Source organism: Plecotus auritus (genome assembly GCF_963455305.1).
Source record: "Plecotus auritus genome assembly, chromosome: 1".
Taxonomy (NCBI): domain Eukaryota; kingdom Metazoa; phylum Chordata; class Mammalia; order Chiroptera; family Vespertilionidae; genus Plecotus; species Plecotus auritus.
In genome coordinates, this window is record NC_137770.1 from 145558074 (window position 1) to 145583325 (window position 25252).

The 25252-nt window shown below is 36.6% G+C and overlaps 1 protein-coding gene across 1 annotated transcript in view; it reads right to left on the reverse strand.

Annotated features, from left to right (window-relative positions):
- Positions 1–3839: 3839 nt before the first annotated feature.
- Positions 3840–25252, reverse strand: part of PLXDC2 (plexin domain containing 2) — a 426562-nt gene continuing 405149 nt past the window's right edge. The window contains exons 13-14 of the mRNA XM_080661690.1: positions 23131–23291; positions 3840–6516 (exon numbers count right to left, since the gene is read on the reverse strand). Coding sequence (XP_080517816.1) covers positions 6400–6516; positions 23131–23291 — 278 coding nt within the window. The 3' untranslated portion in view covers positions 3840–6399. The remainder of the gene's footprint in view (positions 6517–23130; positions 23292–25252) is intronic.

Below are 25252 nucleotides of genomic sequence, written 5' to 3' on the forward strand. Positions count from 1 at the left end.
CCCAATTTTCAGTTACTTGGGACAGTCCAATGTTTTGTTTTTGTTTTGTTTTCTTTTTTGTCCCCAAAGAGGGAGCAAAAAAAAAAAAAATCAGTATCAGAAATAGAAAGCTCATCCAGATATACTTAAAATTAGAAACACCAAACTTCAACTTCTCTGCATGTTTTGAAGGCAAAGATGAAGGAATAAGATTTGTGGATGTATGAAGTGACCAAAAGAAAACTCCTCAAAGCAGTCTCTGAGATACTAGTTTCTGAGATACTACAGTAAGTCCACAAACTGAAGCAAATAGCACCACAGTAGCTGTTATAGCAGAAACATAACTGTCAAACAGCCTTTTCTCTAGCTACCAAGTTTCAGAGATAACTAATCTACTCCTAAAACATTTGTAAAGTCAAGAGATAGAGAAATAGATAAGGATATGATGTTGAGTTGTGGCTGAAATAGTGACTTTTTACAGTCCTAATGAAAAGAGTTTATGATTCCAAGTCTTATTGTAAATACAAACCTATCTATGATAAACATTAAATGATAAGGGAAACCGAAAATTTTCTTTTTTTATCCTGATATATTTTGCTCACTAGCTAATTCAGTAGATTTCCCAATCCCTCCAAGGGACATTAGTTGTCACAACTGCATTGTTGTATGTGTGTGTGTGTGTGAGAGAGAGAGAGAGAGAGAGAGAGAGAGAGAGAGAGAGAGAACTCCTGGGATATACCAGTAGTCAATAGAAGCTCTGGAAACTGACAAACAACCTACAATGCTTGGGAGGACTTCCACCCCCACTCCCCAACAAAGAATAATGAGTTCCAAAGTGTCAACAGTGCTGAAGTTGAGAACACTTGAGATGGTCTAATAAATGACAAAGAGCCACACACACCTAAAGTGCAAATGCTTCTTTGATACACTGGTGCTTCTGGAATATCTTAAAAAATATGATGTTGATAATTTAAAAAAAAATGCAACAGGTAATGGTGCAAGAAGGTGAACTATTATGCTTAGTCAGAAAGAATTCAAATGTCCTGGAAAGTTCTCCTGTGTCCAGGACAACTTTGGATATATAATTTCTTCTCATTAATGAAATTAACAGATTACTTAAAATAGAGCAAACAGCACAGATGTGAGTGCAATGATGTGCCATTTTTCATAAACATTCTTCAGGCAAATATTTGATAGTTCCTTATCTAAGTAGAATAGGAAATTGGAATTGGATAGAGAAATAATATTGGTCGTACTTCTTGTCAAATTGTGTTTGAGGATTTTACCATACTACAAACAATTATCACTATTTGTATTTATTACTATATGCCACAAGATCTTCAATAAATATTTAAGTTGATTGAGTGGTTAAATGAATAAACAAATAAAGGAATGAATGAAAGTGCTGTTTATCATGTAAAGTGCTTTACAAACACAATGTAATATGAGTATAAATGTAATAGGTAATGCTGCAGACCTCACAATATTTGCTACAAAAAACCTTCTTAGGACAAAAAAAATTCAGTTTAGAAAGCAAATAAAAATTGTGATTATATAAATGATACTATGAATATCATTCATTTTCAGGTACACTGGGGAAGAAATCAAACAAAAGCAGAAAAAAATTTAAATGGCAAAAGAGAAATAGCACTGTTAACTTAGATAGTAACAGGTAGGAGTGGGGAGGGGGGAAGAACCGGAAAACCCAAACAAAGACCCTGTAATAGCTAGAACTTGAAACCACAGGTTGTTATTAAAATGGCGCCATTCTTAAAACAGCAACATGATAGAGGAAGACTGGTCCACTGTTCCACAGGACAGAGCAGACAGTCATGCATAAAGCTAGCTTTTAGAAGGACTGTGCCTTCTGAGCTGCTTGGTTGACGTTACATGCTGACAAAGGAGTATAGTCAAGGAGAACTGGAACAAAAATAACCTGACAGGAGTTTCAAGTTCAAGACCTAGTTATGACAATGTGAAAATTACTTTCTCTCTTGGACTCAATTTTCTTATCTGTGAAATGATAAAGTTGAATTAGATGACCTCCCATGATTCTGGCATACAGATAGATGCTAATGCCAAGAGGGGGGCAGGGACGAGAAAGAAAAAGCACGAGCAATCTTTTGGAATATAAATTAGTAAAGCACATAAAGTAATAAAATATCTGAAAAATGTCTGGAGAAATACAGAACAAAATAACATTTTACAGGAGGGAAAAACCATAACCACAGGATATATTTTTCAGTTAATCTTATTTAAATATTCATTTCTTATCATGGAATGGATGTGTCTTGAACCATAACATGGCTTATAGCAAAACTTTTTCTCAAATATACAATAGGTCCTAGGAGCATCACCAAATTTATACTTCTTCAGAATAAGGAAATAACAATTTTTTTTTTGCCAACAACTTAATAAATTATACTAATCTGAGAAAATGTATTATCTGCATATTAGCATAATTTAAATTAATTTTATTCATTTTATGCAATATATAGTCTTCATTTGCAAATTTTTACAATTAAAATTAAGTTCCACATATTTATATTTTAATGTGACAGCCCCTTACATTTGTGTAACAGGGATAAAAAAATATTTAAAGTTATTTGTGTTTGAGGTATTTCCTTCTAAAGAGAAGCCTGCTGGTCAGCTCCTAGGCCTCCCTTTGCTGTGAAGAATAAACTGGGAAATTAGAAGAAACTAGAGATGCTAACAACTCTACATAATAAAGGAGTGAGCCAGTTGAAGTATGAACATAGAGGCCTTTGGTGTGGGAGAGGACAGATGGTTGGGAGAGAAGTCATGTAGAGGAATTAGTAAGAGAAAATACTAAGATGGGAAAAAAGAAACTTAAGTAATTTGTGTCTGGTTTGAATGTATACTCCTTTGGCAGTTTTTCAAGAAATGTATTGATCTGATTGTCTTTGAATGCTTTGTGGATTGATGAACTTTTCTTCCTCTGCACGCAAATGTATCCTGGTACTGAACCAAGAGCTGTTGCATTGACATATGGTTTTAAAAGTCTGTACATCTGTACATTTAGTCAATCTGCATAATAATCATCTTACAGGAATGATAGGATGCAAATATTTTTTATTTTCCCAAATTGCAAACTGTGACTCATGGTGGTTAAAGTGATTTTGCCAAAATAACATAGTGGACACTCAAAGCTTTGTCAGCTGGTATTTTTTTTTTATTATTCCATCATGCCTCTCTGAAATAAAAATGCTTAGTTTAACTAAGAACTACTAAATCTTTTCTATCTTCCTCCTTTTTCCTCAAGGCGGGGGGACTGGAAGAAAAGATCTCTATAGCATCATATAATAGAATTTTTGCGACGATGGGGATGTTCTGTATTGTCCAATATGGTAGCCACACGCCACATGTGGCAATTGAGCACTTGAATGTGACTAGTGTGAGTGAAGAACTGAATTTTTATTTAAAGTTAATTAATTTACATTCAAATAACCATGTTTGTCTAGGGAATATAAGATTGAACAGCCAGCTCTAGAAGCTACATGTGACAGATTAGCAAATGCCCTAGGTATCTTGAACTAAAATAATAACTGGGGCAAATCGTAGGTTATCATGTATCTTTAGTTTTCTATTTGTTAATATATCTGGAAGTCCAAACCCTTTATAAACAAACCAACATTGTGGTCACTGCTATCTGGTTGACTTAAAGTATTTTTCTTGACTTTTAATACTTTCATCTAATCATTGAATATTATTTTTACAAATAATGAAGATGAAATAACTAACTCCCTGTATAGTACCATTCACTTGATTTCTGCAGAAGTTTGCACGTATTCCTTTGCTACTTTTAATTTTTAAAATTATTCTCTCTCTTTGTTCATAGGTTATTAAGCAGTGTACAAATGTGTCCTTTCTAATATATTATATATGTACAGTTCAAAGTATTAGTATCCATTCTGAATTTCCAGAAACTTCGTGTATGTTTGCTCTTTTGTTTCAATAAATGGTCACAAGAAGGAAACAGAGACATATAAAATAGATGGAAAGTTCCATGAAAAAAGGGATTCAGCCAGCCTTTCCCCTTACCACTAAAGGATTCATACGCAACAGAAACATCTCACCACCTTTAACTCTTAGTTCTGTTAGGAAGCTTTCCCACACTTCAGCAGCTTTTTCCTTCTAAAAAGTTGTATCTATCACTTGGTGCTTTAGTTCACTGAACAATTTTTCTGTTTTTCTACAGAATTGCCAATTCTCTTGAATAAAAAATGGAAGATGGGAGAGTATAAAGATAGCATTGCTATTTCAAAGAGTTGTGTAAGAAGTTGGATATATAGGCAGGAGTTCTATAACTGTCAATCAACTGCTGTGAGAAGCCACACCTACCACAAAAGCTAGTGAAAGAAGCATCATCTTATCCTAAAAGGAATCGTCTAAGTGTCCCTTATGTCTTTGTAGAATACCAGTTGCACCAGTTACATTGGCAAGTCATTTGGTTATTGCTATCTGATCAAACCTACTCCACAAAAAAACCAGTTGGGATAGTTCATATAAACTCAACGAAGCTACGGCAGAGAGATTGTCATCACATCCTTCAATCACCTTGTCTGTCAAACTTTTTTGCTATTATTAACTAAGCATTTAGGAAAAAATTACCACCCTCAACAGGTACTTAAAAATGTAAAACAAACTGCATGTGATGGAAAATGGCACTAGTTTACATCAGAAAGTTGTGTAGATAAATATGATACCATTAGTGAGCTGCTGTCATTCAATGTAGATACTGTACAAGATGTTAAGTTGTTAGTAAAGTGCTGTTTAAGAGATCTCTGCTTCTTGATACCAGAATCTGCAAATGGTAGACATTGTACCCTATTAAAACCAACAGCTTCTTGGCACAGGATGTAAGTTTCATGGGTCAAGATGTGATGAAGTTGTATACACAGTACCTTAATTTTAAATTTTAGGGGCTCAGTATATAGATATTAGCCACGTTCCTCTTCCTATTTTCGTTCAGGGGGAAATTTCAAGATCTGGATTTTCATTACAGGGCAAATGACAGCTCCATTTAAGGAGTGTTGGGCATCTGGTTTGTTTAGCCAGGGAGGGAAGGGGTCGATATGAATGAAAGGGTGGCTCAAATAGGCAGGACAATGATTGGCATTGCAACCAATTGAACCACTTTTGCTAAGTAACATAAAAATATTCTAATATTAAGGATTATTTTACAACTCTATGGAAGTATGCAGTAATGCATCTTGCATTTGTTTTGTCTTGATGACAAAAATGCACTCTTAGAGTCACAAGAGCCTGCCTTGTGTTAGTTATAAACAAAAATATATTTATATATATTTATGTAACTACTATGTGCTTTAAAGAAAATTACTGTATGATTCAGCAGGGTTCTTTCATTCTTTTATCACCATGGATATGCTGACTTGAATGGCTTCTTAGAAGGGAATCGACAATGAAATGGGCCTTTAGTACTGAAACGGCAAAAAGTAAAAAATACCCATATACTTAGAATCCCTTAACATTTTTGTTTAAAAAATGATTAAGGAACTACTCATCCTTTTGTTTCCTTCAGCCAAGAGCAACTGTGGCTTCACAGGACTTCACAGTTGGGAAATGGAGGCAATGCTTCGTAAAGCAAATCAGAAGTTTTATTCGGAGGAGCGAGGATAGAAAGCCTCATTTGCTACTCCCTCTTTCCTAATCCTTAGCTAACAGGTTGGAAATTCTGTCACAGCTCATAAAAGCGCATTCATTAACAAGGAAGGGGGAAGCATAGTTTAAACCTCCTGCGTAGATAAAAGGTTCATCCTATAAAGTAATGAACTTGTTGGAACAGGTGGATGTAGACAAGAAAAACACAATCCTTTGGCCACACGTCTGATGAAAAGATAGAAAATCTCTTATTTTATGTTTGTTTTTGTTCCTGCGTGAGCTAGTTTTCTCAGCAATCTTGACATTCATCATTGCTCTTTTGGGTGGAAGGGTTCAGGCTTTGGAGTACAGTTATCTTTGAGACATCAGAGAAGGATATATGAACCAAAGGTGTAGATCGTTTGTGAACTAAAGCTTTGCTATTAGTGTTTTTGTTCTCGATCCCTTTGCAACCTTGCACCTAAGCCCATCGCACTATAATATTGTCATAATTCTGGGAAGTCCACACGAGATGTTCTGGGTGAACTATAGATGCCATCCTCAAAGGAATTCTATGTTCAGTGGTCAGTGGTGCCTTGTATAAGTTTTAGTTTTTCTTTTACCCTTCCTGGGCTGGGCTTGTCCAAAAATCTTGTTTCCTTCAGGCTACAGCAGCTTAGGGCTCCTTGTGTGTGTGTGTGTGTATGTGTGTGTTTGTTTTATTGTCTTAACGGTATAGGAAAAGTTTTAGTCTTAACACCTGTAAGCCAGCACTGGTGCTGTTCTGTCCTAGGAATCTTAGCACTGCTCTGATACAATAAAACCTTCCTTCTCTCCCACTGGTTCAACTTCAGCATAGGCAGGGTGGCCAGAACCTCTTCGAAACTTCATCGCAGGCCATCTGCTTGGGCGTCTCTAAAAGAGAAAATGAGAAAACAATGAACACCAGGGTGATGATAACATCAGAAGAAAAATATATTTGCCAAATAATTTAGATTAACTTCTGAATTAAATTTAGTAATATGTGAAATTATCTGTTATTACCACCACAGCTGGAATTATATACCCACAAAGCCCCATGACTGAATTTCCATTATGGTACCATCAGCCCCACTTAGGTGACAGGCATTTGCCATACTACCCCCATCAGATTTAGAGCTTCTCAAAGGTAAGCTTTATGACTTATGCATATTTATGTCTAAAAGATCCTACAAATGCCCAATTATAACTAGGCAAAAATAAACTGTAGTAGAAAAAAGTCTTCTTAATATGTAGCCACTGACATTTTCTCTTCTCTAGAAGTCAATAATGACATCATTTCATTAATTAACTTACTCAAAACTTAAGGCCATAAAATTCTGCAGGGTATTTAGAAGTGTACTTCAAATTAGGTGCTAGATTTTCTGGCAAATAAACTAAAAGGAAAACCACTTAATATCTTAAGAAATTATTTATTAAGCTGAGAATTCACATATATTCCTTTTTGTACTTGAAAATTAACAGATGTCATGCCCTGAAAACTGAATCTAGCATTGAAGGGTATGAACCATCGTGAGCCTATGAACTAAATAATTGCCCATATGGTCACTAGTCCTAAAATACAGGTTATTTCTATTGACAAAGGACTGCATGTCTCCCCAGTACTCCATCCATCAAACAAACAAACACTAAAATACATTCTATGGTCACAATAACACTAGAAACTATTAGTCTTTTTATTATGTCTGCAATTTTAGAGTAAATAAGATAATAAATATTGAAGGAAGTTTATTTCTACCTAAAGAATTTCAATGTGAAAAAAATGTTAAATATTAGTGTAGATATCCTGGCATTTGGCAGCTTTCTAGATTTGCCAATTATATTCCAATATCAATGATTAATGGCTATTGAAGGTATGAATGAGTATTATTCTACTTTCTGGAAAAATACCAATCAAGGCAATTACATTTTGCCTTCCAATAACATTATGTACTGTATGTAACATTATGTGGTCAGAATGCTTTATATGTGTTAGCTGATTAAGTCCATGATGTAAGTGGAACGGAATTATTCATATTTTTCAAAAGAACAAGTTAAAACTAAGAGAGGTAGGTTAAAAAATAGTGTGTCTCTGTTGGAACTAAAAATCATCATCGTTAGAAATACACAAAGCATCTCTAGGCAGATGGACCTATAACTCATGGTTACTCCTGTCTGTGGGAAAATGCCAATATGCCATTGTACTCACTATTTATACCCCCTACCCTGGTTTCAGTAACTTCACAAATGGACTTCTGAAGCCACAACTGTCCTAGTCCTTCTTTGAGTCAAGCAGCACAACTAAGTCTTTGTTCTGAATCCTCAAGTTTCCAAGACCTACCTGGCCTATGGGTCCAGCTGACAAGTCTGGCCCTGTGAACTAGCGCTAATGTACAACCCAGATAATGAGAATGATGCCTGTGAAATTTATATTTTGTTAAGCTCCTGACAGTAGTTCATGGTTTGTACTAGGTGACTTATATATATGATCTCATTTGATATGCAGAAGTCTGACGTTTGCATTTTGTTCACACTTGTAAAGTTAGTAACTGGCAGAGCCCAAGATTTAAAATGAGATTTATCTACTTCCAAATTTAATTCTCCCCACTGTAGAACTTAATTCTTAAAATTCAGTGGCTTGTGTATAGCTTATCTGAAATTTGTGTGCATGGTTCTATTTTTATTTCAGTCTTAAAAATATACCCTTAACAACTTCAGTATTCTGTTAATAAGTCAGAAACACTAAGTTAATTATTCTTTGTATTAGCTGAAAAGAATGCAGGATTAATAATGCTCACTGTGTACTTTGTGAACTCATCACACAAGTCCTCAAAATAAAGTACAAAAATTTTGGACAGTGAAGCTTCCTCTGTTAACATAATCCTAACTTATTTTCTGAATTAATTACCTTAAAATTTCTCTTGATTTTTTCTACTATTTGTTACAAAAAACACACACAGACTTGCCCCATCAACATTTAAAATCACTAGAGATCCCGCCACTCACGCATAAATTTGCTTCAACTTTCAGTGTCCACCACTTATATGCATTTCTAGGAACAATGAATCATTGCACATACTGTTTTAAGAGCTCCCCTTTTCCCCACAGGTAAACACTGAAAAAAATTCATGAACTATGCCTCTACAAAATTATTTTATTTTTTCCTCTTTTTTATTTTATTTTTTATTTTTTTGCATTTTAATTTCTTTATATGGTATTACATATTTGTCCTTGTCCCTCAATTACCTTCCTGACCACCCCCCCCCCCACTCATGCCCTCACCCCCCTGTTGTCTGTGACCACTGGTTAGGCTTATATGCATGCATATAAGTCCTTTGGTTGATCTCTCCCCCTTACCCCCACCCTCCCCTACCTTCCCTCTGAGGTTTGACAGTCTGATTGATGCTTCCCTATCTCTGGATCTGTTACAAAATTATTTTAAATATCTGTAGAGTATATTATTTATAACTAAATCATGTTTTATATAATCAACTTGATATTTGAGGTAGTTTTCCAAATTTTTTGACTATAACATTACACTGACTATCTTTGCTGCTCATCTGATGAATATATCTCCTACTAGTTCCTTTTATAAACTCTCAGAAGTGGAGTTATTGGGCCAAAGCGCATGCACAAAGTATTTACAAAACTGGAAATGTCTAGTATGGTGCTAGATGCTGTGTGGAAAGACAAATGACCAAAGAAAGGTTTGGAACATAGTTTCTGGTCCCTTCGGGATATTTCTGCTGTTTTTGCTTAGATTAAAATAAAATACCTTTTTTTGATAGTGATATCTTAATATAGCTCTTTTTTTCTTTATGTTAAATAAATTGTTTTTAAAAAATTCTTTATTGTTTAAAGTATTACATGAGTCTCCTTTCCCCCCCATGGACCTCTCCCTGGCCACCCTCACCCCCCAGCACATGCCCTCACCCCCCTACTGTCTGGTCCATTGGTTATGCTCATATGCATGCATACAAGTCCTTTGGTTGATAATGATATCTTAAAATTCATAACTGAACTCTAACAAATATCATACAACTGGGGTTTTAAAAATTTGGTCTGATTTTACATTCTTTTACATGTTCTTGATATCTCCAGCTTAGCCCTAAATATATCAAAGAGTAATAACTTTACCAAAATTCTGCTTTCTTTCTAGAATACTTTCACATATAACACAAATTAATTATATGATCTTAAATCACCTGGTTTCTCTGGGCCTTTGTTCCCTCACTTGTAAAATATTATCTAAGGGTTTGTCCTCTAAACTCTTAGGATCCTTATATTGGCTTGCCTGAGATAATTGCCTTTAATGTTGTGGGGGAAAAAGTGATTTAAAAATTCCTCTGTATGGTGGTTCTTCTGATCATTGTCCTTCCTGCCTCTCTCCACGAACTTTTAGGATTTCTAAATTTAAAGGAAATCTATATAAATTAGTCCTAACTGAAATGCTTTTCTATGTCGATTTTCAGTCCTTCAAAGGTTTCCTTATAAAAGAAAATAATGGGGGCAGTTCTCTGACTGTGAGGGGATGTCTGACTAGTTGGTTCTTATAGAAAAATCTTTAATGTTGATGCTATAACATGAGGCATCTATCCAGTAGACAAGGGGGTCTAGACACCTGATTTCTAGCAGTGACACAAAGTGTTGTGGTCACAAGTCTGCATTTATATGTCTTTCTCAAAGCTTAGACATGTCCAAATCTGACTTCTTTTTGGAATAGCGAATTCACATTACTGCAGAAACTGATAGGGGAAACAGGATCACTTGCTAACAAGTCAGGATGTATGCTGAAATTGAAAAATTCAAATCAGAATGTAGTGGAATTCATTACAGAAATTCAGGAAGTAATGCCTTAAAACATTAGCAGGCATAATGCGTGGGTGATCACTAATTTCATGCCGGAGAATTATTTATGTGATTAATTACATTCAGAAGTCAATGTTCACATTGATATGCCGGCTTGGGTGGGCTGTGCAATCAGGTATTCTCCCTAATTACTCCTTCAGCACTATTAATTGAACAGTCATCCAGATCTGTCTCAATGGTCTGTGGCAAGATACTTAGCTGAAATATGCATAAATAAACCTGCAGGGTACCCTCAGTTAGCAGTGTACACACAACTGCAGCTGGAGACTTCTCTTTAGGCTCAGTCAGCAAAGCAAATAGTCCTTTGAGTTGGGTTAGATGAGCTTTGAAAGGAAGTTACTAGGCATGAGTGTAAAAGAAAATGGACCAGATTTAAAATTCAAGGCTCATTTGGAAGACACTTGACAAGCAGCTGGTTGGAAATTTCTGGTGTTTTGTGTTGCCTTCTTCAATGAACAGGGGCGTCGTAGAAAGAAGCTGGGATCAGACTTAAACAGCATCTGTTAGTTCCCATCATAGGACTTAGGCAGTCACATGATGCCTTTGGTACTCAGTTTCCCCATTTGGAAAATGAAATAAACTAGATTATTTTCAACTTCTTTTCTTTTTAAATTGAAAAAGTGTCGGTCACAGACCATTTGTTCCACCGAAATCTTACCTTGTGACCAAACCAGATTGTGCAGAGTAGGTCTCCCTTCATTGAGAGGGAGGAACCCCTGCTGACATGCTCTTCCTGAGCCATGAGGGAGCCTGCGGACCCTACACCTTCTCAGAGCATGTTTTTGGAAACTACAGAACTAAATCTGCATTTCTCAAGCTTGACTGTGCATACAAGTCACAAGGGATCTTGTTAAAACGCACGTGCTAATTCACTAGGTCTGGGGGGAGGTTGGAACTCTGCATTTCAAACAGGGCCCCGATGCTGCTGCTGCTGCTGGTCCACACTACACACACTTTGAATAGCAAGGGTGGTGATTGTCTAAGGTCTCTTCAAAGAGGAACATCTTTAAAAGTGAGTGGCAGAAATGGTATTGAACTCTGACCTTCCTTGTGTCTCCCATGGGCCTTCATGGGAACTGAACACTCCTTGTACAGCTGTACTAACCTTTCTGTGTTTAGTTTTGATAAAGTTTGTTCATGAAAAGGGATTTTTTTCTTTTATACAGCTCTAACTACCAATTATTCTCTATTCTCCTTATTTTGTGTTGACTATTATTTCAGTTTTAACAAGTTATATGTCTGGGTTGCTAGATTTGGCAAAATAGAGAACACCATATAATTTGAATTTCAGGTAAACAATGAGTAATTATTAAAAACTATAGTTCATAGGACACACACTAAAAAATTACTCATTTTTAAATTTGAAATTCAAATTTATCTAGAGTCCTCTATTTCATTTGACAACCCTATCAATATGGAAACACAATGTTTTTGGGCCCTGGCCAAGCAAACTTGCAATATAATTAAAATAAACTACTCCTGTTTGTGGTTGTGCCTCTTTGCTTCATGGATAGTAGGTCACTTTTTCCTTAAAAAGAATACCCAAATGGACTTGTCTGTCTTCTGGTGTGGCCAAGAATTCAAAAAATAACTAACGTGTGAAGAAAGCCCTAGTGTGCTTTCACACATTTTCTGCTCATCTAAAATTGGTTGCTCTTCTTCATGTGGAAGTTGTTTTGTTGTCCTCTTCTTCAGCTTACAATTACTTGCCATTAGTATATCGTCCTGTGTGTGATCCTGAAGAATTAGTTAACATAACCCAGAGTTGGCACATGTCTGAGATGAGAATTGTCCCAAAGCATGTAGAAAACAGCTATACACTGGGATAACAAAGCCATCATATTATTTATGTGATTTTCTAAAAGGTAAAATATTCTTAAAACAAAAATTAAGTGCTCCTCCATTAACTGTTAAATTAAGTACAAATTCTTTCATATTGAAAGAAACATCTTTTAATCATACATTTCAAACATTTAGTGTCCATTAGTTTCTTTCAGAGCCGTTCTTTCAGAGTGGTTCACAGGCCTCACTACAAATAACATCACCGTGGGAGGCTTAAAAATTAAAATAAAAGTACTTATGTTGAGGCCCATCTCAGCTAACTGATTCAGGATCTCTGGCTGTGGACTATGCAGGTGTATTTTTAAAAAAATTCTTCAGGTCGGACAGATGCACAGTGAGGGTTCAGAACCACTGTCAAACCGTATTTCTCTTGGTCCCATGTCCACATCCCAGAGTGTCCCACTCTGAGCTTTTGCCTGTGATATTCCCACTCACCTGGACTGCTATTTACTTCATCATGTTTGCCTACCCAAGCACTATCCATTTCACATCATTTTCAAGAAAGCTTCCCGGATCTTCACACATAGATTAGAAGTCACCTTTCATTCTCCTGCATTGTCTCAGACATTTCATGGTACCTTTTCCCTCTTATTCTGTGACTTCTTTAGAGCACTCCACTATGCTGCTTACTCTTCATTCTTGACTCAATCCCTTTTTGCTGGCTTTCTATGATGGTCTATTCTTTTGCATCTTTCCTATTTCCTTTTCCCTCTTCAATTTGCCTCCTTTCCTGGTTTATAAACACTAAATGTTAACATGTCCTAAAGTTTAGCTACAAACACTAATCTTTCTCTGTCCCTAGCATTATTTTCTCACCTTAATCCATTCCTTTTCCTCCGTGCTTTTTTTTTGGAGGCCCAAATGTGATTTGACCATCAGCTCAAATCAATTCTGCTTAAAATCCACCCCTCATGTTCATTCTTAAACTAACTCTGTCATCTGAAATTTCTAATTTTGTTGCTGGAAACTAATTTCCCAGTTGCTCAGATTTTGTGTTATTCTTTCCTTCTTTCTTCTTCACCTCAGGCATTCAATGCAAAGAATCAGGACACTCTCCCCACCTTGAACACCAATTATCTACAGAATTTTTGGAAACTGTTTAATTTCTTGGAATTTCAATTACTGATCTGTAGAACAGAGATATAATAATGCCCACATTTACAAACCTCATTGGGAAGTAGGCGAGAATAAAAGATGATGGATTGTAAACACTTTCAGACACAAACTTTATGCAAGTGAAAATGGCTAAGTTCTATCTTCTCCATTCATGTGGCTCTTGAATTAGCCCCTTTCTATGGATACCTTAATTCAGCTCTCAACTATCACCTCATACATGGATTACTGATACAGCCCTCTAACTCTGCTCAAGTATTCTTTTACTCTTCTAGCTTTCTCCACCCACTTTCTATTTTCAAATTATACCTGTCAATAGATATTAATATATAGCTGCATAAGTCGATTCATCTTGTCCTTTCTTGACTTAATGCTTTTCTGAAATCATGTACCTCTCTTCCATGTAAAATGTCATCTCCTCTTATTTGCTTAGGCAGAGCATAACACTTTTCAAGACTGTTCAAATACTACCTCTTACATGAAATTCCCCCTGATTAATCTCTCTGTCTTTCTTAAGAATTTTATGGTATTTAACTGCCATCTTTATTCAGTATTGATTATACTTTTGATGTTTGTTTTATTATTATCGAATTCATATGTGGCTATTTGGCTTTAAAGTTTGCATGTTCTATAGGTCCACATATATAATAAACTGGGAAATATGATTACACACAGGGTGACCATATGACATTGTTTTAGAGTGGGAGAACTGTTAACAATTATATTAGACAGCGAATATAAACTGGGAGAGTCTAGGCAAACTGGGATTAGATTTACTCTAGTTACACCCCTGTGATATGAATCACATCTACCAAACTGCCTGCATAAATAGGAGCTTTGGTTGTGATTGATTTCCCATGATACAAGCTGAGAAATTTCCAGTCTTTTTTAGTGTTAGCTTTAGCTCATAATATTAGGTTGATACTGCATTTGGCAGTACCTCTTGATTTTTTTGAATCACATTGCCACAGTGGTTGTTTTCTACTAAACTAGAATAATAATTTGCTATTAGATAGGCAATTTAATCTGAGGAAAAGTAATTTGCAATGAATGTGAATATGGGCCAGTTTGTTGTTGCACAGTGGCTTGGTTAAAAGACAAGATAATGCTGCTCTGGCCATAAATGTTCTAATAAAAGTCGAATGTGAGTTAGTGCAACTCGGCATAACGACTGGCTGTGTTCCTTAAGAGGTTGTTCTCATAAAGTTACTTGTATCTGAGCATCGATGTGTTTCTCACATTGTGAGGTCAAACAAAAGCTGGCAAATTAAGCTTTATTTACCCATGACTTAACAATGATAGTCAACTGTTTTCTGTCCTAAAATGTTGGGTTGGGTAGGGGCTGGAAAGAGGGGGATAAAGGAGAGGGTAAATAGGAGATATCTGTAATACTATATCAATAATAAAAATGTATTTTTAAAAAAATATATGGAGTAAATAAGACTTTCTTTCTAATCCTCTCTTCTCTACAAGGTGTCCTTTATAAACCATCATTGTCCAATAGAAATACAGTGTGAGCCACACACATAATTTTACGTGTTAGTTGCCAGATATAAAAGTAAGTGAAATTAATTTTAGTAATATATTTTACTTAACCCAATATACCCAAGTTATTTTCATTTCAACATGCAATTACTATAAACATTAGGGGGATATTACACACTCTTTTTTATTCAAACTTTGAATTCTGGCATGTATTTTACATGGGTCTCATTCAAGAGTAGCTACATTTCAAGTGCTAAATAGCTACATAGGGGTAGTGGCTACCACATTGACAGCAGAGCTCTATTGTCTGTATTTTCTCTAATCCTGAGGGTAAGAATTATAATCTATGTAAAGGCAAGCTCCATTGCCATTGAAATCTTAGTGCCTTCCTCAGACATGAGGGGCACTGTTCTTATCATGTTTGCTTTCTTCTCTACTATCTTTAAACGAGTTCTTAGAACTGATTTCTTTCTCGCTGAGGGTGTTTCCAGTACTATTTTGCAGCAGCTGCAGCAAGATGAAAATTCTTAACTTTTACTTTTATATTATTCAAAACAACAACAACAAAACCCTCCAGTATTTTACTCATCACATCTATTTTTTTAAGGTATTGATCATCTTGATCATTAGGGTCATAGACATTTCTTTTACATTAATACTAGAGGCCCGTTGCACAATATTTGTGCAAGAATAGGTCTTTCTTCCCTTGGCTTCACTACCGGCCCACCCGGGAGCCAGCACCTCCCCGCTCCCGGCCCGCCAGGGAGCAGGCAAGTCCTTGTTTCTGTCCGGAGCACCGCTCCTGTAGCTCCCTCTGCTGTCCCCCCCGCTCATAGCAGGCGTCCCGCCCCTCCTGACTGCTCCGTGCCTGCATATGTAAATTAACCCACCATCTTTGTTGGGTTAATTTGCATACTCACTCTGATTGGCTGTGGGCATAGCAGAGGTACGGTCAATTTACATGTTTTTCTATTATTAGGTAAGACTAGAGCCTGGTGCATGAAATTCATGTACGGGTAGGCCTGGCCTACGATCAGGGCTGATTGGGGCCTTCCTTCCCCCAGCTGCCAACCAGGGCCTTTCTCCCCGCAGCTGCCAGCTGCCGGCCAGGGCCTTCCTTCATTCCGTGCCACTCCCTGGTGGTCAGCACACACCATAACCAGTGGTCAAACTCCCAGTTGGTCTAACTCCCGAGGGGACAATTTGCATACTAGCCTTTTATTATATAGGATAGAATAATCAAATCTGTACATAAATATTTAAAGACCAACTATTATTTAAAATACTAAGAAAAGTCAAGGGCAGTGTTGAAAATAAATTATTTTACTAATTTTGCTAGTCTAAATTATTTTGTTTATAGTTCACATATAATCCTTCCATGGGATTTTTTTTATATGATTACCACTTCTCAATATTATTTTCTTTACCTTCATTTAGATTATATTTTATGTATATTATTTAAAAATCTTAGTGTTATGCAACACTAACATTTATTATAAATCATAGAATGTTCATCAAACATAATGTAGAAGCTAAAGCATATTTAATTCTTCTAAAAAATTAAAGACAGAGTGTCATCAAAATCTATTAAAAATTAAGGGATACATGTTTATTTGAATGCTTTCTATTTTGTTTCAAGATAATAAACTTAAGATTTTAAAGCACGTTGGCTGCTCTTGAATAATATAATGAATTTGGGTCAAAATCAAATGTCTTTTAAAAAAATTACTGAGAAAAGCCAGATGGATAAACATAAAATGAAAGCCATTTAGTAAAAAGTAAAAAAAAAAAAAATGCTCAATGTAAGATCTGAAGAGGATGATGGAGGAATACAGAAGATAAGTTCATGAAAATAGACTATTATGCCAGATAAAGACTGAATGTCTTAGAAAAATGGAACTCTTGTATCTTATCATGTACATGGAATATAAATAGTTAATTCAGTTATTGTTTAATTATACAATATATAGGGTGATGATTTGCTTTATTATCAAGGCTTCTTCATCCTCATCTACTTTTCTCTTGGTTTTATTTACTTCATTGCATTTAGTCATGTTTACTTAGAACTCAATATAAGAATGTATTTCTAGATTAGATTTTTAATTCTCACTTTATTCCATTGCCTTCCTACAAAAAAGAAGTTTAAAAGCTAAAGGCCATGTAAACTTCACCTGAGGAAGAGTGTTGCATCCACAAATATATATAATAATTGGTGCAAATTTTCTGCAAGAACAAAACATACATAATGGCCACTGTAGCATCAATATAAATAAACAATGACAACAGTAGCTATGTAAATTGGTATACACATATTGGCAACATTAATTAAGTACCTTTAAACTCTTTATTTATTTCCTTTTATTCTATTTTTGGGAATCTATTTTAAGTACACCATGTATGCCCATAGGTATATGTCTTCCTGTATTTCTACATACAGTGAGGCAACGTGGCCGCGTGGTTAAGGATATGGTCTCCTGAAAGCCTTGCCTCCAATTCTGAACTCCACCACTGACTAACTGCATTATGTTGAGCAAGTTACTTAAACTCTGTGCCTCAGTTTCCTCATGTACAGCAGGGAGATAACCTTAGTGCGTCAAGGTCTTTGTGACGATTATTAACTGAGGTAATAAGCATAAATCACTTCCACTAGTGCATTTAATAAAACTACACTGTTACTACGTTTAATAAAACTACATTATTATGTTCATAATGAGGCTTATGAGAGCAAAAAGTGAGAAGAGCTCCAATGCTCGACAGCACTAAATTGTTTGCATGAACTCTGCTATATGCACTGGAAGATAAAGTCATTACATTTTATCACAGCATACACAGTGTTGAGCACAAGAACTAATTCCTGCAAGAGTTCAGTACAGTTTGTATTTCACTGTGAAGTACACAAGATACACTTTGGGTCACATTTAATATCACTGAAGTTGGGATGTCTCTTATGGTCAAGGGCATGTCATAGTTTAATGGGTACTGTGTGATGCATATTGCAATCGATGTAGTCTGTGGTAGGCAAAATAATGGCTTCCCAAAAAGGTACATGTCATAATTGCCCAAATCTGTCGGTACCTCATATGGCAAAAAAAAAAGACTTTTTAGATGTGTTTAGATTAAGGACCTTGGGATAGGGAGATTATCCATGTGGGCCCCAGGTAATCACAGGCGCTTTATGAGAAGAAGGCAGGGGTTCAGAGTTAGCAGTAAAAAATGTGATGACAGAGCAGAAGTTGGAATGATGCAAAGGGGCCAGGAGCCAAGAGATGCGTGCAGCCTCTAGCAGCTGAAGCACGAAGCCTCTGGAAGGAACCAGCCCTGCTGACACCTCTGCCTTTGACTCAGTGAGACTTGTTTGAGACTTCTGACTTCCAGAGCTGTAAGATAATAATTGTGTACTGCTTTAAGCTACTGGAGGCAACCGGAAACTAATACGCAGTCTTAAATTGGCTGCAAGAAGCTTCTTTTTTACCTAATAGGCAATGTTAAGTCCTCAGTGCTTTCTGAATTGCCACTTAGCATAAAAGGCAATCCATGCAGAGCTACTGAATGAATGCTGAATGAAATAGTATACAGCCATTATAAAGATGTTTACAAAGAATAAAACAGGAAAATGTTATTTGATAAGAAAAGAATGTCAATTTGCATTTCAGTGAAATCACAGTTTTATTAAGTGGGCAAATATCAAATTATGCATATAAGAACTCCAAAAGAAAACAAATTAAAATAGTAAGAGTGATTGTTCTTGCATGTTGGAACTGTAAATGACTCTTTTTTCTTCTTTTTACATTTCTGCAAATTTTCTATAATGAACAGGTATTGTTTTCATAATGCAAAAGAGTACATCAATTTTATTTAAAATTTAGATGTATAATATGGGATAAAAAAGCAATTTACACAATATTGGTGCATTCCATCTCTTTATGCACAAATAACTCTAATTTAATTGGTACTTTAGCCTGACCAGTGTGGCTCAGTGGTTGAGCATTGAGCCATGAACCAGGAGGTAATGGGTTGTGGGCTAGAGCCCCAGTATAGGGCATGCAGGAGGCATCTGATCAATTATTCTCTCTCATTATTGATGTTTCTATCTCTCTCACCCTCTCCCTTCTTCTCTGAAATCAATAAAAATATATTAAAAATAATTGGTTATTCAAAGCCTTCAAATTCATAGATGTTATTTCACTAACTATGCAGTCATCATGAATCTGTATTTTGTTTTGCAAACATGGGTCAGCTTGAATACTAGTAAAGTTATAATGATCACCTTCAAAAATCAACCACTGAGCAGCCACTGTGAGCTGCATGAGGACAGCAGGGTGTCAGAGAGGTAATGGTTTACGTAGACACTGATAGTTGACTCAGTTGGAAGGAAAAAAAGCCAAGAGGGGAAAAGCTGGGAACCTGCAGAATGACTCAGCTTCACTTGAGTGTGGAAAGAGAAGGCAGTTCTACCCAGAGCGATGGCTTGTTGACCTTGGGGAAGTCTTCCGCCTCTCAGAGGATTGGTCTCTTCTTCTGGGTTATGAGGGAAGAAGACCAGATTATCTCTATTTGTCCCTCTAGCTCTAAACATTCTATAAATACACGCATGTGTAAATATTCACACCTACACATGGACATATAGGCTCTGATTATAAAACAACAAGACTGATTAAAAAAGGCAAATACCGGAAAAATACTTTCACTGTTCTGTGGTCTCATTTTTGATTCATACAGGGCTGCTGTGTAAAGCAGGTCTTTTGCACTGTGCAATTTTCTACCCATACCATCACCATCAGATATTTCACAGTATCTTCCCTTTTACGATGTCAGAAAGTACCCTGCACAGTGTATTAAAAGGATTTAACATCTGAGGGGATATAGCAGCAGCCTGTTGTCTGGTTAGTTGCTAAAGCTTTACAGCTTATCACTTGTCAGCTCTCTGACGCATGCATTCATGACCTCCGGGAAGCTTTCTACTTCCTTCTGTGAAAACCCAGAGCATTAACAACACTTAACAGCTTTCCAGCTAAGTGCAGTGCCTGATAATTTCTCCATTCTTATGATTTTAAATAAGATGCCATTTCTAGAATATGTCATATGTAAATTTTTAGTGGAATCTCGAAATGCCTAGTATATTTTTTCCCAGGAATATTAATGGGATACCCTTTATTTGAAAGAAACTTAAGTGATTTACTCCAAATCCTACAGAACTTAGAAGTCTGTAGGGTGCAATAAATCATGTGCATACTTAACTTTAATACAGAACAGAAAAGAAAATGCAGGAGAAAGATACAATTATATTACAATGGACAGAATCTCAGAGGATAAATAGATTATGTCCAGCTGTCCAGAAAGAGAAATGGTCCAGGAAGCATACAGGGTACATGGCATTGGAGGCTGTTTGGATATTAAACTTAAGAACTGAGGTGGAAGTGGGGGGGCTTTCTTGGTAGAGGAAACAGGATAAGCAATGCTTTGGTGGCAAGGAAAATTTGGGGTATGCATGGAGAAGAGTAACGAGTGAAATCTGATGGCTCTCCCAACTTTAAATTGGGGAGCCATGGGTTACAGACTGAAAAGATGGGCAAGATCCAGTTTTCCAAGGCCTTGAATGCTGACCTAAAGAAGCTGCACTTGATTCTACAGACAGTAGAGAGCCATATAGGGCTTCTGAGCAATTATGTAATTGTCTTTCATTCACCTCTCTTTTATAAAGGACACAAAAGTAATTTTGACTTTGTACTTTAAAAGGAATTATAATTTCTTATTCAACAAGTGAACAAAATTCTAAGCAACTTTTCTGATTATCAACCCATGAATTAGAAAATATTTAAACTTTACATCTTTGAAACTCTGACGGGAAAGATTTCCTTTATTGCTCTAGTCTTTATTTGGTGTTGGAAGAGCAGTGAGCTTATTAAGATGTTGGAATGAAAGCTGCACATAGAGGGGGCACAGGAAGCCCACTCATCTGGGGGATAGAAGGTGACTTGGTCACCCCTACTTTATCCTGTGGCCTCCAGGCTTCCCAGCTCAGGCCTCATCAGGGTTTGGTTGTGGCCCTTTATACTCAGACCATGTTCCTTCACCTGATTGATCCAGGGCACTGGCTCCAAATCTATATTCTATGCATAGGAACACAACACTGGTTCACCATGGTGCTTTTTTTGTGTGTGTTTGTATGAGTCTGTGTGTGTGTGTGTGTGTGTGTGTGCGCACGTGTGCATACATCTATATGCTATATAATAAAAGCCTAATATGCAAATTATCCCCTTGACCAGGAGTTCCACTGCTCACTATGATGTGCACTGACCACCAGGGGGCGGAGCAGAACATGGCGGGCATTGGCGATGCGCTGCAACCTCTCAGCGGCTACGTAGGGGTGGGGGTGATGGGGACAGAGGTGTGATGAGAATGTGGGGAGTCTGCTGAGCTCGCTCACACTCACCCTGCTACCCTCTTCCGGGATGCCCAGTGTTCACATGCCGGGGAAGCTCCTGTGCTCAGGTGCCAGGCCCCACGAGGAGCCTGCCCCGTACCTGCGTGGCCTCTTCCGGGTGACCTGGGCCACAGCCGCAGGGACCACAGGGGCCGATCAAGCTCCCCATGGGTTCGCGCAGGAGCTGGTCTGTGAGGCTGGCCAGGAGAGAGCGTGCTGCCCACCTGGCTTCTGTGCGGCACTGCTGGGCAGCCCAGAGGCCCATCTCCACATGGGGACTCGGGTGCAGGGACTCAGGTGGAGGGGGCTTGCGGGGGCCTAGGAGCCCAGGTACTGCCCAGGATCCAGAGGTCAGCTGGGACCTGCCATTCCATGCCAGATGCTTGTGCTTCGATCGCCAGCCAGGCCTAGGGACCACACCCATGCATGAATTTTGTGCACCGGGCCTCTAGTCTATGTATATAAAAGGCTAATATGCTAAGTATCTGTCTAGGTAATGATATCACATAGCAATGCCCAGCTTCCTCTCCCTAGCGACTAGCCTCCTTGCAGTTTCTTCAGCCCAGGAACACAACTTGCTTTATAGCCACGTGGAAACATTTCACACTTTAACAAAATGTCTGTGAAACATTTTCACATGCCTCATCTCATTTGATCCTCACAGAAGTCCTGGAGTAGGTAGATAGGAGACTTGGTGGAATCCTATTTTCTTTTCATTAGCCGGAAAATGGAGATTTGGAAAGCTTAGAAACTTGACCCGATTGAAAAAAAGTAAGAAATGGTGGACCTTGAAAATGACTCAGGTTTTCTCACTGAGCAGAATAGTCAAACACTGCTGCAGTTAAATATTTTACCCTCTGTTCTCCCTGTGTGATCTACAATAATAATCTGCTTCGTGTTGATATTTACTGCTGTGTTGCTGACAATTACCTGAAAGAGAAGTTGGGGTGCTTCACTGGGCTGGAAAAAAATTAGCTAAATCAGAAAGCAGTTCTAGTTAAGCAGTTTATTCTGTATCTATAAAAGGCTAAGTTGACTTGTGCATGTGTGATACATATAAAATTTTCACTGGCGCCAATCACATGCTTGTGTTTTGATCTGTCATTGTTGATTGTGAATTTGGTTGACACTTCTATTATAGAGAAAGGGCAAATAGCGATATTAAAATGTTTCTTCTAATTAATTTTCTTTCATTGTACACAAATTTGTGCACTAGGCCACTAGTAAAAATATAAAAATATACATCATTACACAAAGTTGTGATGGCCCATACCATTATATTATTGTTTTATCTGTTATAATAGAAAGCTATTATTTTTTCTGAATAGTTTGTGAGCATTTTGAGAGCAGGCCCAACATATAGTAACTTGCATGCAGCCAGAACTTAATTAGCATTTATTGATTAACTGATTTTAGAAAAGCTCTTTAGCCTCCAGCATATGCTGCATTTCATTCTAGAATCAGGAGAATAGCTGGTTAACATATTAGGTATAAAAGGACAAAAAAGTATGGTTTCCATTTTCCTTTAAATCTATGAAAAGCAAGATAGGTTATTGCTTTAAAAGCTCCTGAGATTGAAGTAACTGAACTCATCACATGAAAGCAATCGATCAATATGTGTGTGTGTGTGTGTGTGTGTGTGTGTGTGTGTGTGAAATCATCCAGCTTCCAACTGCAAAGTGGAGAAATAATGTGCAAAATATTAAATACAGATGATGTTAGCAAATGGAGAGAGTTTGTGAATTAGTATGGTTGTATGTGTAATACTTGCAACTTACCTCAATAAAGAAGATGCTGGCTGTTGATGTTGGATGATGATACATATAGATGGTCACAAGAATGGCTGCTGCTATAATGAGGACCAGGATGAGGATTCCAACAATGAGGCCAGCATGCAGGGTCCCCTCTTTCTTCTCGGCTGCACTGTCATCTGTGGAAGCTAAGAGAACAACACAGCTGTCAGGACATCCATGTGTGCACTCTTAAGTTTGAATTTTCATTAGAAAGAATATTTATATTTTAAGTAAAGTACTGTTGGATATTTTTTTACTTCCTGTGCAACTTTTCCATAACACCCATTTTAGAAGGTAGATGCTCTTTATTTGGGCAATAAAAAATATTCATACTATTAGTGATTAAAGATATATTTATAATTATGTTATAATTTATAGTTTAATAAGAAAGATCAATAGCCTTTGTTATAAAAGTACTGCAGAAAATCTAAAACTCTAACTATATAATAACCTTAACTTTGATTCTTCTCATTAAACCACTGGCACTTTTACCTATGGAAAAATTGATTACTTTTCAAAAGCTCCTCTCTCATTTTCTTTTGGAAATTTTAAATTGAAGAGTGTTAGACATCTTTTTTTGTGGGCTATAAAGGCATTTTAAGAAAGTCTGCATGAGTTCAAAGGATAATTTTCAAAATCTGTTTTAAACTGCAATGCTCTTTAAAAGTATAACAGATGGAAGCTAAATGACCCTCAAATAGTTTTATCACTATCTAAAGGGAACACACAACATATAAAAATATCCCACTATGCCACAGACCAATACAATTTTCTCTAACTTTTACTGAGATGTTTTCCACCATAATACTCATTTTCAGAGAGGTATTTCTGAATTTCTAAAGTAATAACTTTCCAACTTAAAGTCAATCGACCAAACAAAAGTAATCTATAAAATATTATCTTGTTCTAAAATTCTATAATCTTTGATGACTACCCAGGCATCTAGAGGAGATCTTCTTAAATTATGTGCAGCAGGTAACTGTATCTTAGTGCAAAATAAAATTGGTATTTTTGACTGAGAAAATTCATTAAGAGTCATAGAAGTTTTAGAACAGTGATTCCTAATAATTTCATTACCAATTTATGTCTTTGTTATTTTCACCATTTGCCTCTATATTTTAATGATTTTTTGGTCTATTAAATCTTATTTAATAAGCACCAATTTATTTCTTTTTTAAAAATTTTAATACAAAAAATATGACTGCCTATCAGAATGTGTGGTGAATGCTAAATAACAGAATTCTAGATAAATCAAAGAATTTTCCCACCCTTCCTTTGATGTTGCTATTGTTTGTTTTCTCTGCTTGAGATCCTTATTGCTATTCAGTAATCTTTCTCCAAATCAAATAAAGATCAAAACCCTAAAGCTTTCCCTTACCTAGCAGAAATTCATTAGTGAAAGAATGTAAAATGTAAAGAGTAATTCATTATATAAAAAATCATTTACTGAGAGAATTCTGGGAAGACGGCAGTAAAGTATCAGGAATCTGTCTCCCCACCTAGATAACAATTGCACTGGCAGAATCTATCCAAGACAGTGATTTCCAAACAGTGTGCCAAAGCAGGCACACTGATGTGCCACAAGAATTTTTAAAACATTCAATACCTGACTATTTAGTCAGGGACACTTGACTTCTTTTCCCTTAGATTGTTAAATTAAAAATAATGACAACAGTCAATACAACAACAGTCATCTGGTGTGAATGAATCAAAACTATATATATATATATATATATATATATATATATATATATATATACTTTTTCAGAGTGGCAAAAATATATTTCTTGGTGTGCCACAGAATTTTAGTAATTAGTTTATGTGTGCCATGAGATGAAGAAGGTTGGAAATCGCTGGTCTAAGATTACTATTTTGGAACTCTGGACTATATGGAAGGCTTTCAACTTTCCAGGGAAGGCTTAGACCGTAAACTGTGATTAATTTCAGTCAATTCCAGCTCTTAGCACGGTAGTAGCTACCTATCCTTCACCCCTGCACCATGTGACAGGCTGATGTGCATGTGTACTGATCACTGATTGGTGCTTCTGATCACAGAGGTGCACACAGAAAGATAGGCAGTCCTTGTTGCACCTCCCCCATGATCGCA